The sequence below is a fragment of the Bos mutus genome, chromosome 2 (assembly GCF_027580195.1).
Source record: "Bos mutus isolate GX-2022 chromosome 2, NWIPB_WYAK_1.1, whole genome shotgun sequence".
NCBI classification, from domain to species: domain Eukaryota; kingdom Metazoa; phylum Chordata; class Mammalia; order Artiodactyla; family Bovidae; genus Bos; species Bos mutus.
Genome location: NC_091618.1, coordinates 62,718,240 through 62,733,072, shown reverse-complemented (window position 1 = coordinate 62,733,072; position 14,833 = coordinate 62,718,240). Strand labels below are relative to the sequence as shown.

The 14,833-nt window shown below is 40.4% G+C and overlaps 1 protein-coding gene across 4 annotated transcripts in view; it reads right to left on the bottom strand.

Annotated features, from left to right (window-relative positions):
• The window catches only part of CLASP1 (cytoplasmic linker associated protein 1), a 276,819-nt gene that overhangs the window by 46,209 nt on the left and 215,777 nt on the right, over positions 1–14,833 (bottom strand). For all 4 annotated transcript variants that reach the window (XM_070389116.1, XM_070389124.1, XM_070389129.1 and 1 more), the window contains 3 exons: positions 9,725–9,888; positions 7,297–7,375; positions 5,738–5,881 (listed from right to left, as the gene is read on the bottom strand). In XM_070389116.1, coding sequence (XP_070245217.1) covers positions 5,738–5,881; positions 7,297–7,375; positions 9,725–9,888 — 387 coding nt within the window. The remainder of the gene's footprint in view (positions 1–5,737; positions 5,882–7,296; positions 7,376–9,724; positions 9,889–14,833) is intronic.

The window sequence follows — 14,833 nt, the reverse complement described above, 5'->3', positions numbered from 1 at the left end:
TATGAAAGAGAGAGAGAGATTGTATAATCTAAAAGTCTATGAATAGTTGTCAGTAATGCCTAACGTGGTTCCCTACTGACAAATAGTAATAGAACAGTAACAGGATTCTTAAGAATAATATCAGTAACTACCAGTTTTAAATCTCAATCATCCCCTAAGTCCTTCATAATCACAACCCCTCCTGGAAGTAGGGCTCTTGCAAAGAGATTAAAGTGAGACTTGAGCAAGGCAGTCACAATTAAGCTAAGATTCAAATCTCATTCAATGGTATTAAAACTCTGAGCTTTTAGATTAGGACAGCTGCCTATCTATAATCAGAGATTTACATTTTTTTCAATTAGCAATGCCAACTTTCGAAAGCTGTTTATATACTTCTCCTCCTCCAGGCAACAGCATCTTCCTCATTTTTAGTTTTCTGTGTCATGCCATTATTCCCTGCATTTCTCAAAACAACCTTTGGGGGCCAAACCTGTTAGTTCATTTGACAAAGCCAGTGCTCAGTGTTAGAGAATCACATAAGGAAACACACAGGGATTCTGAGCCTGAAAATATAAACACACCATTAAAAATTCTATTGTCATTACTGCATTCCTTTTGACTTAACAGGGAAAAAGAAATCTCCCTAATGCTGGAAAAAATGTGAAGCAGCAGCAAACCAAAGCAACCCTCAAAGAGTAACAGCTTAAACTACAAAAACAAAGCAGTATTTATCTAGGATTTTATATGCTCTATTGTAATTGGTCCTCCCAATAGTGACTAAAGCAAGTACCATTATTCCTATTTTATGGATTTTAAACAAGAATTCAGAGGCTAAAAAGCCTCTAAAAAGCAGCAGAGGCAGAAGTCAATAGAGGTCAAACTCTAGAATCTACTTTCTTCTGTGAATATATTGTACTGCCTCAACACACACAGCGCCTTAAGAAAGGTCTAGTGTGCCTCTTTATAGTTTGGCCAACACAGCTATAAGGGCTCTCAGAGTTAAAAAATGGAAACAGTTACTTCAGGAATACAGCAGGCCAGTTAGAGTCTGGGTGGGGTTTTCCCACCGAGTCCAAGTCAGTCTTGGCCAGGGAAGCACACCTCACTGGTGACAGGCTTGGGCTTCAGTTTTGCTTGTGCTTCTTCCCTCCTTAACATCTTAAATATTTATACACCCAACTCTCTCCAATATGAAACACCCTAGAACACTGACATAAAAGGGAAAACAAAATATTAAAAACGCTTAAGTCAGCAAAGCAGAGTTGTATCAGCTTAAACTGATTCTAATGTACTTTCCCAAATATGAGATACGGAGAACAAGTTACACCACCTGCAAACTTCCCAAGTATTGGTTGTATAAAATTAGTACTGTCTGATGATACAGCCAAAATGAGAGTTTACTAAATTGATTTCAGACTGTAGGGTGCTTCTAGTATTTAGAAGGTAACACCTCACTCTACTCTTAGGAAATTAAATCAGAACACCAACAGGAGAATTTGGTTCATAATCAGAAAGTGCTTTTAAATCACCAAGATGTTCTCCTAGTACCTGATACATTCTGTAAATGACAGGTGAGTCAAAACATACTTCTACTTAAAAGAGATAAGTAAGCATATCTTTAAAAGCATTAAATTATCCAGATAAAAATGGTGCCTGTTTTCTTTTTCTATAGCTTTAAAATAATAATGACAATTTTAATCTTAGCATAGAGTGATGTAGACCATATCACAATTTCTAAGTATTTTAACTTATTTAGGCATGACATTCATTTAGACAATATTTCCAACACATCTCAAGTTCTTGGATAAGGCAGTTGGATCACTTACAATAGCATCTATACCTGTATGAAATATGCAGTGGATGGAACATCAAAACAGGGCATTTAAATAGAAGTAGCTCTAACTCCAGGAAAGATTAATCTGCAGTGCCTTAATGCACAGTTTGTGAGAGGCAGCTATGGGGCAAAGGAACATATATTTGAATATTGTGCTTTAACAAGCCTATTTAAATCAACTAACAGTACTTTACTAGCCAGGGCTAGATGGATACAACTTAAAGCCAAACAATCTAATCCACAGATATCTTGGATGATTAAAAAGCAAAGATGCATCTGCTAAACTGAACCCAACACAAATGTGTCGTTAGGTAAGAAAGTGCCTAAGGAATTACCAAATAACTAACCATGGAAGATTCATGCCAACCCACTGAAAAGGAGACCAAAGCCTTGGGTGACAGAACACTAAGGTGGACCCCAAGATTCCAGCCTCCTGGTGAGTAAGCCCTGCACAATCCCCTCTCCTAAGGTGAGTGATGAACACCATTCCCACAATTACCTTAGAAGGACGAAGGGATTTTGCCGGTACAATTAGTCCCTCCCTAATCAGTTGATTTTTGGTTAAAGTGCAGATTATCCTGGGTGGATCGGACCTAATCAGGTGAGCCACTGCAAGCAGTCACAGAGATTAACATGAGAATCTCCTGCTGGCTTCTTTGTAATTTATCTTTTGTTCTTAAAGAATAATTTTGTTAAACAGAGAATTCTTAGTTGACTTTTCTTTGCTTTCAGCACCATTAAAGTCAACAGGCTGCCTTCGTTCTCCAAGGTTTTGGATGAGAAAGCAGCTGTTTGTCTTACTGAGGATCTGGGCTATGCTGAGCCGCTTCCTTGGGCAGCTCCCATGAGCTTCTGTTTCATTTTCAGCAGTTTGATTATGTCTAGGTGTGAATCTTTTTTTTTTTTCTTTTTCTTAAAGTGTACTTGGATTTGGTTGAGCTTCTTAGATGTGCAGATTAATGTTTTTCATAAAATTTAGGAAATTTTAGGACATTATGTCTTCTGCTGGCTTTGCAGAAGCAAATTGCCAGGCCAGGTATGGGGGTGGCCTCCATGAGCTGTGACCGCCCCCTGCTGACAGCGGGCAAAAAAACAGGTACCATAGCCCTCACCAGTAATGAACTGACTTAGGCCAAGAACCAGGGAGTTGGAAGAGAATCCTACGTCTCAAGTGAGACTGAAGACCCAGGCAATATCTTGATTTCTGTCTGGGAAGACTAAGCAGAGAATCCAGAGAACATGTGCCAGACTTCTAACCCACAGAATTGTGAGATTATAAATTTTTGTAGTTTCAATCAGCTAAGTCTGTGGTAATAGGTTATGCAATATGAAACTAATATAGAAGCCAATAGAGGAGAACTTCCAAGCCTGTGGTTTTGAAAATGGTGACTTTGAAATGTTATTTGAAATTAGATCATTTCTCTTCAGGTATTTATTCATTAATTCATTTAAAATACTTCTTAAAATGCTTACTTTGTTCCTATAGGTATCATTCTAGGTGTTGGGCATAAGTAGGGAGATGGGGGAGGTTCAGGGAACAGCAAGACCAGGCCTGGTCCTAAAGATGATGAGGACCTAGCTGGGGTCTTGTGAAAACCAGCAGCAACAGGTCAAGACCACATCAGCAGTCTATAGGTCTGAGGGTCAATCTTAGGGGAAGTGGTCTAAAATAACAGGCTGCTTATTAAAGTGTTATACTTATTAAATAAGTGTTAATTCTTATTAACACTGTGCATTAAAAATCAGCCATGTGCGGAAGGAACTCCAATCAGACACAAAACAACGTCCATACTCCACTTTGTACTAATTAAGTCAAGTGACTTTGGGTACAGCATAGGAATTGAGACTGGTTTTTATTGCAGCCAGGGCTGAGGACTACTGACAAAAAAAAAAAAAAAAGCTTTTCAACCTCCTCTGAAGCCCTGGATTACTGTCCTTGAGCCCAGGTTTGAGCTCAGCCTGAAGATGAGGTGTTTTAGCAGTCCTCACAATGGGGGAGGGGAAGATGGAAGGGCAGACATGGAGGTGGAGTGCCAGTGCAGAACAGGGTTTGCACAGTAGCACAGTATGATCCAAAATAACTGAAATTAAGTGTTGAAGATCAAACAGTAAATAAGTTATGTGATCTCAGCGTTAAACATCCTAACCATAATTGACTTAAGCTAGTATTTTAAAGTGGGCTTCCCAGGTGGCACTAGTGGTAAAGAACACACCTGCCAATGCAGGAGATTTAAGGAGATGTGGGTTCAATCCCTGGGTTGGGAAGATCCCCTGGAGGAGGGCACAGCAACCCACTCCAGTATTTTTGCCTGGAGAATCTCATGGACAGAGGAGCCTGATGTGCTACAGTCCATATGGTTGCAAAGAGTTGGACACAACTGAAGCGACTGAGCATAGTATTAAAGTAACTTGAGTGTTTTGATGTCCCAGGCTGGATAACTTTGAAACATTTCTCTAGTGTCCTGATTACAAAAGTTAGGACAATAAATCCTAGTTCAAATTTTTAATGGGCATGTTCAGAGAAAGTAGACATCATGACCACAGTCAGCTGTTCCCATACAGGCCCTAATCATGATAACACGCAAGTATTAAGTATCCTTCAGCCCCACAGGAGGGAACACTTGAGTAACACTCAATTACGAAACACAAACTCACATAGACACACACACATTTACTTGCTATGCCTAAATGCAGGAAGGTTTTTGTATACATTGGTTGATCTATGATTTTGAAAACCGTAACAGAAATACTTTGACTTTCCAATCAACCAAATCATTTTACCACCTCCTACTGTATCCCTCTAATCCCAAAGAGGCTTAATAGTTAAAGGTTGCCAGTGAAATGTTCTTTTGATAAATACTGAAAAATTTTATAAAAGGATCATAAATTTAAAATATTACTTAATACCAGAACAATAATTTTGAATGAGTGCATTAATAAAATTCATCCTTGTTTCTTTAACCTTGGAGAACTTCGTTTATAATTAATACTATATAATGGCTGGAGAATTATATGGGCTGTAATTCTCCCAAAGAAACATTATGGGTGATTCTTTGATTCTCCTCCTTGGACTCTAGGAGGCAGGTGCTAAGCAGGTAGGTGTTCAGGTGCAAAGCAATCTTGCTAACACTGCTTAGAATCATCCTTAACCCTGCCTTGACCTAAGTGGTCCACATTATTAATTCTATCCCAAGGCCAAAGGACTATTTTGGCTATAGAGTTGGCTATGAAGGAAGTATACTATGGGGAGAAAAATGCAAGGTTCATGATTATACACAAATAATCAAAATCAAATACTTTTAGTCTAAAAGTAGAACTGAGAAATCTGACTTAAAAGTAATTTTTAAAGGCTAGTTGGGCTAGTTAGTTTACATATAAAGTAAAAGAATGATGGCCATGTGTGAAACTCAAACACAGAAGAACAGGACATGGACAGGAAGAGAATAGAAGCAATAAGCACAGTGATAACTCACACTTCCTGTGTGCTTATCACATGTCAGGAACTGACCATGCTTTCAACATGTATGAATTCATCTTCATAGTAGTTCTGAGGCAGAATACTACCTAGGAATAGAAATGCTAACATCCTGTGCTCCCTTAAACTGCATTACCTGCCTCTCAATGTGCCATGAGCAAGTATTTATCTTTAGCTGATTAAAAAAAAAGCAACAATACAACATTTTGGTATCAGGGTGTCTCCCATGACACAAGATTTCAGATTTTCATTTTGATACGGAAAGACTGGAATAAGGTGGTCCTGGACAGAGAAGATAGGGGTAGGAGCAAAGTCTTGGTTTCGTAGAAAAGGAAAGAGAGAGGTTTGCATGTAGGTATGGAGGTGGTTTGAACATTCCCATAAATTCCTCTAATTCACACCTAAGAAAAGGCTGTGATTAAAGCTGTGCCTGGCGCTTTGGGACATACCTTTCTCACATCTGAACTCTTTGGTTCTGTTGTCCAGGTTATAATTCTAGAAACAGCAAGCCTTGTCTCACTAGAGTTTATGAAATCTGTTGGGTCCATCTGCCTGGCAAGAGACTCAATGTACTTCAGGATTGCAACTTTGACCTGAAAGAACCAGTAATTACAAACAGTAAGTACACTTCACACATTTTTGAACAGGACTCTTATTGGTGCTCAGAGAAGTACACACGACCTGGACTTATGTTCCTACACAGGGAGCCTGCAGCAGGGAAAAGCATGGATGACTGACCCGGAAGTCTGGGACAGGAAGGGGGCCCTGCATTTAAGCAGGCCCTGATCTTCTGACACGCCAGGACACTTGCTGAGCAAGAGCCCACTCGGGGGGACCGAGGGACCCCCAGTTCTGCCACTGACAGAGTGGGCACGAACAACTCTGTGTTTTGATTTTTAGCCACTCTAGGCCAGGTCTTGCAAGGCAGCACTGAAGGCAATCAGGGTGATGTTCTGCCCTAACTTCTCCACTGATATCTCACTTGGCTTTGACCTCAGGAGAAACAGGCTATTATTTATTGAAGGTGAAGGTGAAGTCACTCAGTCATGTCCAACTCTTTGCAACCCCATGGACTGTAGTCTACCAGGCTCCTCTGTCCATGGGATTTTTCCAGGCAAGAATACTGGAGTGGGTTGTCATTTCCTTCTCCAGGAGATCTTCCCGATCCAGGGATTGAACCTGGGTCTCCCACATTGTAGGCAGACGCTTTACTGTCTGAGCCACCAGGGAAGTAGGCTTCTCCTAAAACCTTGATGGGAGAAGGAAATGGCAACCCTCTCCAGTATTCTTGCTTGGAGAATCCTGTGGACAGAGGAGCCTAGAGGGCTGCTGTCCATAGGGTTGCACAGAGTTGGAGCAGGCATGCATGCATTGGAGAAGGAAATGACAACCCACTCCAGTATTCTTGCCTGGAGAATCCCAGGGACAGAGGAGCCTGGTGGGCTGCCATTTACGGGGTCGCATAGAGTCGGACACGACTGAAGCGACTTAGCAGCAGTAGCAGCAAAACCTTGACAGAAACTGGTGATCAAAGAATGGACAGTGTACCTGATCTGATTCAAAGGAACACATCCTCCTTCAAATACTATCAGTCTTGTTCTTACATTTTTTACATTACAAAACATCTAACAGCTAATTTACCTGTGTTATAATGTTAATGTTAAAAACATTCTAATAAGATAGCTATTTCAATACATCAAAATTTTCTAGTTTAAACATTAACTGTGAAACAGTAATAACACGCAAATGTTGGTGAGGACGTGAAATAATTGGGAGTTCTCAGACACTGCTGGCCGGAATATAATATGGTACAACCATCTCAGCAGTCTGAAATACAGTGAAGCACGTCCTTACCGAGTAAACCAGCACTAGGCACCACACCAAGAGAAATGGGCACACGGTGCTCATAGCAGATTTACTAACAGCCAAATATGAGTCATGTCTGAAAAAGTATAGTTTAAGCAAATTTGAATTCTAGAGGTTGAACTATAATGACAAAGTTACTGACCTTGAGGTTAGGAGTTTGAGTCTGATCCACAATAAATCGCATCAAAATGTTAAATTGTTGATCAAATGGAAAGGAGTCCCTAGGTTTATAAAAAGAAGAAAGTATTTTAAAAGAAAGATTTCTTACAAAAAGTAATGTAAAATCATGTAAGAAACTAAAAAACAGATTAACACACGTAAAAAGCAAACCTGTTTACTTTTAAACATTACTTTTCATTTTATATAATAAATACTAAAGTAATACACATAACATAGAAAAGTTAGAAAAAGAGAAATCTTCTTAGAAGTCCCAAAACACATAAACGAAGCAATGAAGTAAGGAAGAAATGCTTACTTGCCTTCTCAGGATTTGTTTAGCTCCTTCTCCAGGTACCTTCTGGAAAACTGCTCACTTAAGAAAGAGCTCCAACACCCAAGCCTACCCTTTATACCCTGACGAGGCTGCCTGCACCATCTATCCCCTGAGGTCTTTGCTGGGTAATAGCCTGTGAGCCAACTGTGTGCGTCAGCAGAGACGAGTGCCTGGGGACACTCACCAGACACACGCCCGCCAGCTACAGACATACACAGCAGCCTGTGGCCCTAAGAGTCCCACTCCAGCTCCACTTCTCACTTGGGACCGATTCTGTGTCTTGTCATCATCTCGTGTATGTGATCCAACTGGGTAGCCTTGAGGGCTCTTGGAGAATGAAAGTTAGCACTCCTTCCTTAAAAATTACCCATATGATTTTAAAACTGCCCAAAGGATCCCTTGTTCCTGATGCAGACATGCCTTCCATGGTAACAGGAAAGATAATGCAACAGAAAAACATATTATATTGAGGCTGAGTATATGTATTGCTCTCTTTAGACTCCCTTTAAGAGACTTTTCTCAGTGTACAAAAGTATAGTGAAAATAAAAGGGATGTAGGGTTACGTCTATAAAATCACAGGACTGATCTGAAATTTAAATAAAATAATACAAGAAAAATATAAAGTGTATGGTACACACTGGGTCTTAGTAGTACCATCATTATACTGATTAATAAAAAGTAAACAATCCAACAGCACATCCTTTTGTCCCACAACTATCTGTATCCAGGAGGCTCTGAGGACCACTTCTGGAGGCAAAACATACTTAATATACATGATTTAAGTGACTCATATTGGCTACACATCAAAGAAATAACACATAGAACACCTCCCCCTTTTCCCACAGCAAACGGAGGGTGGACGTCTTAGGCATTCACCAGAATAATGCCAACTCAAAGATGTATGTATTTCATCTCATGAATTGTTGGGAATTTCAATGCTAACAAGAGAATATGGGTATTAAGTAAGAAAGAAGATATTCAAGTGGGTGACAAAAACTACAGGTAACAGAGTGACAAGAAACCATCTACAAAGAGTTTCCTAATATCAAAATGGTCTAGTTCCCTCCTTCCCAACCAAATAGACATTTTTCCAAAGATGATATACAAATGGCCAAAAAGTACACAAAAAAGTGCTCAACATCACTGATTATTAGAAAAATGCAAATAAAAACTACAGTGAGATATTGTCTCATACTTGTTAGAACGGCTATTATCAAAAAGATAACTGCTGCTGGTGGAAATGTAAGTTGGTGCAGCTACTATGGAAAACAGTAAGGATGCTTCTCAAAAAACTAAAACTAGGGAGTTCCCTGGTAGCCTAATTGTTAGGATTCTGGGCTTTCGCTTCTCTGATCCATGTTCAATTTAAGATCAGGAAACTGAGATCCCACAAGCCACAGTGTGTGGCCAAAAAACAAAAAAAGGAGAGAGAGCCATCTGACCTCTGTTCCCTGCAGCACCATTCACAATCACCGAGGCACGAAAACAACCTCAGTGTGTTGATGGGTGAATGGATAAAGAAAATGTGGTGCGTATATAAACAGAATATTATTTCACCATAAAAAAGAAGGAAACTATGCCATTTGTGACAACATGGATGAAACTTGAGGGTATTATGCTACGTGAAATAAGTCAGAGAAAGACAAATACTGTATGATATCGCTTATCTACAGAATTAAAAAAAAAGTCAAACCCATAGAAACAGAGAGTAGAATGGTGGTTGCCAGACCCTAGGGATGGAGGAGATGGGGAGATACTGCTCAAAGGGCACAAACTTCCAGTTACAGTTATGACATGAATAAGTTCTAGGGGTCAAACATATAGCATGTTGATCACAGGTAATGATATTGTATCATACACTTGTTAAGAGAATGTATCTTAAATGTTTTTTTACCACATACGCAACAAAAAATACTAATTAAGTGAGGTGAAGGATATAAATATTAACACTGTACTAATCATTTAGCAATATACACATGTATCAAATCCTCATGCTATACACTTAAAACTTACATGATGCCGTATGTCATTATATATCAAAAGCTGGGAGAACACAATCTTGCCCCAAACACTTGCCTTGTGACATCAAGAGCCTTCTGAACTTTTGCTTGCACAGATCCAAGTAAATCCGCTCCCATTTTCTTCAGTAATTGTGTGAGAAGAACAAAAAGCCAGTCTTGCAGGTCATCCTTATGAATTATTATAAAATCCACAAGGGTCTCCAAAAACATACTGAAAACCTAGACACAAAGGGAAACCAAGTATTTCACATGTTTAATTCATAATTTCCTCCAAAGTCTTCAAAACGTGAAAATGCCCAATTGGCCTTTGCCCAGACTCCTAACTTGGGTGACAATGTTAACAACTGGACACGGCACAGACGGCAAACGTAGTACCGAAAAGAGATAAAGGAAAAGGGGTTGGAACTTACTCTCTGTTGTGAATTCCACCGCAAACCAGGCCATGCAACGAAACAGAGTCCATGTTAGTCCACAGTGAAGTCATATCATTTTCATGCAGTTTCCTAGAAGGCCTGAAAAGGCTATGAACTGACAAAATCCTCTCCCCTCCCTCTACATGCCTTTAAAATCCAGTACAGAGAGATATTAACTTTGTTGAAAAGTATGAGTCTAATCTTGGAGGCCAGCCTTCCTTCCTTTCTTCTCTCTCTCTTTAAAAAACCCTTTTAACCACTATATTTATTTCATTTCTAGCATTCAACAACTATTACTGTAGGATAAGGAAAAAAAAACTTGCATACCTATTGCTTTTCATTTCTATCATCTATTTTGATGTATGCCAATTCAGATATTACAAAGTGTTATCTCTATAAAAAGATATTATAAAAACTATACTAATATTATCAAAGAGTACAGCTTAGAATAAAACAGACTGACAGCTGACATAATTCTCACACCACGGTGCGATCATCACTGCTACCTCCTGTGAGACAAAGTTCACAGTGGCTTATCCCTGAACCAATTTCAGAGAGGTAAATGGTAGCACTGTGTCCCTATTTGGTTAATGAGTTGTGTTCTGCTGGGACAAACCAGCTATTGTAGACTTACTCAGTTATAGCGCAGGAACTATTAACCACCAGGGGTCTCTCGGGAGACAGCTCAGAGAGAAGTCAATGAGTCCCAGCTGTGGGACTCCTGGCTTAGCACTAAGGCAGCTAGCAAATATTAACTAAACTGAGACCTCCAAACTCACTGTACAAGAGCCTTCTGATGGAAACAAATTTCCTTCTTTATCCTCACATTCTTTATCCTCATGTTCTGAATCAGCAATCTAGAGGTGACAGGTAATAGAAATTTCATCAATGTCCAAATCCACCTAATATCCCTTATGCTATATATCTTACGAGTCTTATGCTTTAAATCTTACTGCTCATAATATTATCTTACAGAAAATCTTGATAATTTTATCTCTGAACATCTATGTGGCTTTTAAAATCGATGCTTCTTGGACTTTATTAATATTGTGAATGTCAACCTTGTTGTGAGGGTCAAAACAGGAATTTTAAGACGTGTTTCAAGACCAATACTGAGGAGAATTGTTGCCCCCCAGCAAAAAATAGGAGAATCCCTGTGTTCACTCTCCCCTGCTCTGGTGAGCATCTCAGAAGCAAGGGAGGGGTGCAATGTTTTCTGTACCCCTAACCCAGAGTGGGTGCTCAGCCAGTGTGGAATGAGAGCACAGCAGGTGGATGACTGACATTTCATGGACAATTTCCACAAGGAGGAAAGGGCAAGAAAAGAAGGGAGATGATGACTGCCTAGGCTTCTGGCCATGACAGGTTTCCTTCCCCTGGTAGGACTTAGAAGAGACCATTTTTACTAGGAAAACGATAGTATAAGATAGTTAAAGCTTGCGCATCAAGTATTTTAAGATTTGCTTGTGTTGATTTTAGGTTTTCTCAATTTCTATGGAAGTTGAACAGTTCTATGAAGACCCTACAAGACGTTTTAGAACTAACATCCAAAAAAGATGTCCTTTTCATTATAGGGGACTGGAATGCAAAAGTAGAAGTCAAGAAACACCTGGAGCAACATGCAAATTTGGCCCTGGAGTACAGAATGAAGCAGGGCAAAGGCTAATAGAGTTTTGCCAAGAGAACGCACTGGTCATAGCAAACACCCTCTTCCAACGACACAAGAGAAGACTCTACACATGGACATCACTAGATGGCCAATGCCGAAATCAGGTTAATTATATTCTTTGCAGCCAAAGATGGAGAAGCTCTATACAGTCAGCAAAAACAAGACTGGAAGTGGACTGTGGCTCAGATCATGAACTCCTTATTGCCAAATTCAGACTTAAATTGAAGAAAGTGGGGAAAACCACTAGACCATTCAGGTATGACCTAAATCAAATACCTTATGATTATACAGTGGAAGTGACAAATAGATTTAAGGGACTAGATCTGATAGACAGTGCCTGATGAACTATGGACAGAGGTTCATGATATTGTACAGGAGACAGGGATCCCCAAGACCCAAGACCATCCCCAAGAAAAAGAAACACAAAAAAGCAAAATGGCTGTCTGAGGAGGCCTTACAAATAGCTGAGAAAAGAAGAGAAGTGAAAAGCAAAGGAGAGGAGGAAAGATATACCCATTTGAATGCAGAGTTCCAAAGAATAGCAAGGAGAGATAAGAAAGCCTTCCTCAGTGATCAGTGCAAAGAAATAGAGGAAAATAATAGAATGGGAAAGACTAGAGATCTCTTAAAGATAATTAGAGATACCAAGGGAACATTTCATGCGATGCTATGCTATGCTAAGTCACTTCAGTCATGTCTGACTCTGCGATCCCATAGACGGCAGCCCACCAGGCTCCCCCATCCCTGGGATTCTCCAGGCAAGAACACTGGAGTGGGTTGCCATTTCCTTCTCCAATGCACGAAAGTGAAAAGTGAAAGTGAAGTCGCTCAGTCGTGTCCGACTCTTAGTGACCCCATGGATTGCAGCCTAACAGGCTCCTCCGTTCATGGGATTTTCCAAGCAAGAGTACTGGAGTGGGGTGCCATTGCCTTCTCCGACATTTCATGCGAAGATGGGCTCAATAAGGACAGAAATGGTATGGACCTAACAGAAGCAGAAGATATTAAGAAGAGGTGGCAAGAATACACAGAAGAACTGTACAAAAAAGATCTTCACGACCCAGATAATCACAATGGTGTGATCACTCACCTAGAGCCAGACATCCTGGAATGTGAAGTCAAGTGGGCCTTAGAAAGCATCACTACAAACAAAGCTAGTGGAGGTGATAGAATTCCAGTTGCGCTATTCCAAATCCTGAAAGATGATGCTGTGAAAGTGCTGCACTCAATATGCCAGCAAATTTGGGAAACTCAGCAGTGGCCACAGGACTGGAAAAAGTCAGTTTTCATTCCAATCCCAAAGAAAGGCAACGGCAAAGAATGCTCAAACTATTGCACAATGCACTCATCTTCCATGCTAGTAAAGTAATGCTCAAAATTCTCCAAGTTAGGCTTCAGCAATACTTGAACTGTGAACTTCCAGATGTTCAAGCTGGTTTAGAAAAGGCAGAGGAACCAGAGATCAAATTGCCAACATCCACTGGATCATCGAAAAAGCAAGAGAGTTCCAGAAAAACATCTATTTCTGCTTTATTGACTATGCCAAAGCCTTTGACTGTGTGGATCACAAAAAACTGTGGAGAATTCTGAAAGAGACGGGAATACCAGACTACCTGACCTGCCTCTTGAGAAACCTGTATGCAGGTCAGGAAGCAACAGTTAGAACTGGACATGGCACAACAGACTGGTTCCAAATTCGGAAAGGAATACATCAAGGCTGTATATTATCACCCTGCTTATTTAACTTATTATATGCTGACTACATCATGAGAAACGCTGGGCTGAAAGAAGCACAAGCTGGAACCAAGATTGCCAGGAGAAATATCCATAACCTCAGATATGCAGATGACACCACTCTTATGGCAGAAAGCGAAGAAGAACTAAAGAACCTCTTGATGAAAGTGAAAGAGGAGAGTGAAAAAGTTGGTTTAAAGCTCAACATTCAGAAAACTAAGATCATGGCATCTGGTCCCATCACTTCATGGCAATTAGATGGGGACACAGTGGAAACAGTGGCAGACTTTATTTTTGGGGGGCTCCAAAATCAGTGCAGATGGTGACTGCAGCCATGAAATTAAAAGATGCATACTCCTTGGAAGGAAAGTTATGGCCAACCCAGACAGCAAATTAAAAAGTGGAGACATTACTTTGCCAACCAAGGTCTGTCTAGTCAAGGCTATGGTTTTCCCAGTAGTCATGTATGGATGTGAGAGTTGGACTATAAAGAAAGCTGAGCACTGAAGAACTGATGCTATTGAACTGTGGTGTTGGAGAAGACTCTTGAGAGTCCCTTGGACTGCAAGGAGGTCCAACCAGTCCATCCTAAAGGAGACCAGTCCTGAGTGTTCATTGGAAGGACTGATGTTGAAGCTGAAACTCCAATACTCTGGCCACCTGATGCCAAGAACTGACTCATTTGAAAAGACTCTGATGCTGGGAAAGATTGAGGGCAGGAGGAGAAGGGAACGACAGAGGATGAGATGGTTGGATGGCATCACTGACTTGATGGACATGAGTTCGGGTAAACTCTGTGAGTTGGTGATGGACAGGGAGGCCTGGCGTGCTGTGGTCCATGGGGTTGCAAGGAGTTGGACATGACTGAGCGACTGAACTGAACTGAACTGAAGGTTGTTTTGGTCCTTTATCCACCCTTTTACTTTCCTGATATCTTCACTCCTCTTGTTTTCTGTCTCTAAAACCATCCAACACCTTCAAAGGCTTCCTCCCAAACTCTGGCTTTTATTTAAAATCTAGACTCTGAGTAAACTTTTGTCAAGGGTCTTGCTCTCAGCTCCACTCCTAGAAAGGGCTTGTCGTTCACTCTGGGGTACTCAGCAGGGTGCCCTTGTCAAAAGGCGGCCCTCAGGCCCCCCAGAGGCATGGGCATCAGCTGGGTGGCCACCGTCTAGCAAATTCTTAGAAGTGGCAATCTATTTGGAGAAATATTTGATGTGGCTTTTCAGTAAATCCATTCTATAAATGCTATCATTTTTCTATCTTGTCCTATACAGACAAATTCTACATGGGTACCAAAAAAATATTTGTATACTTGATTATTTTCTTCACTACTGTAACTTTCTAA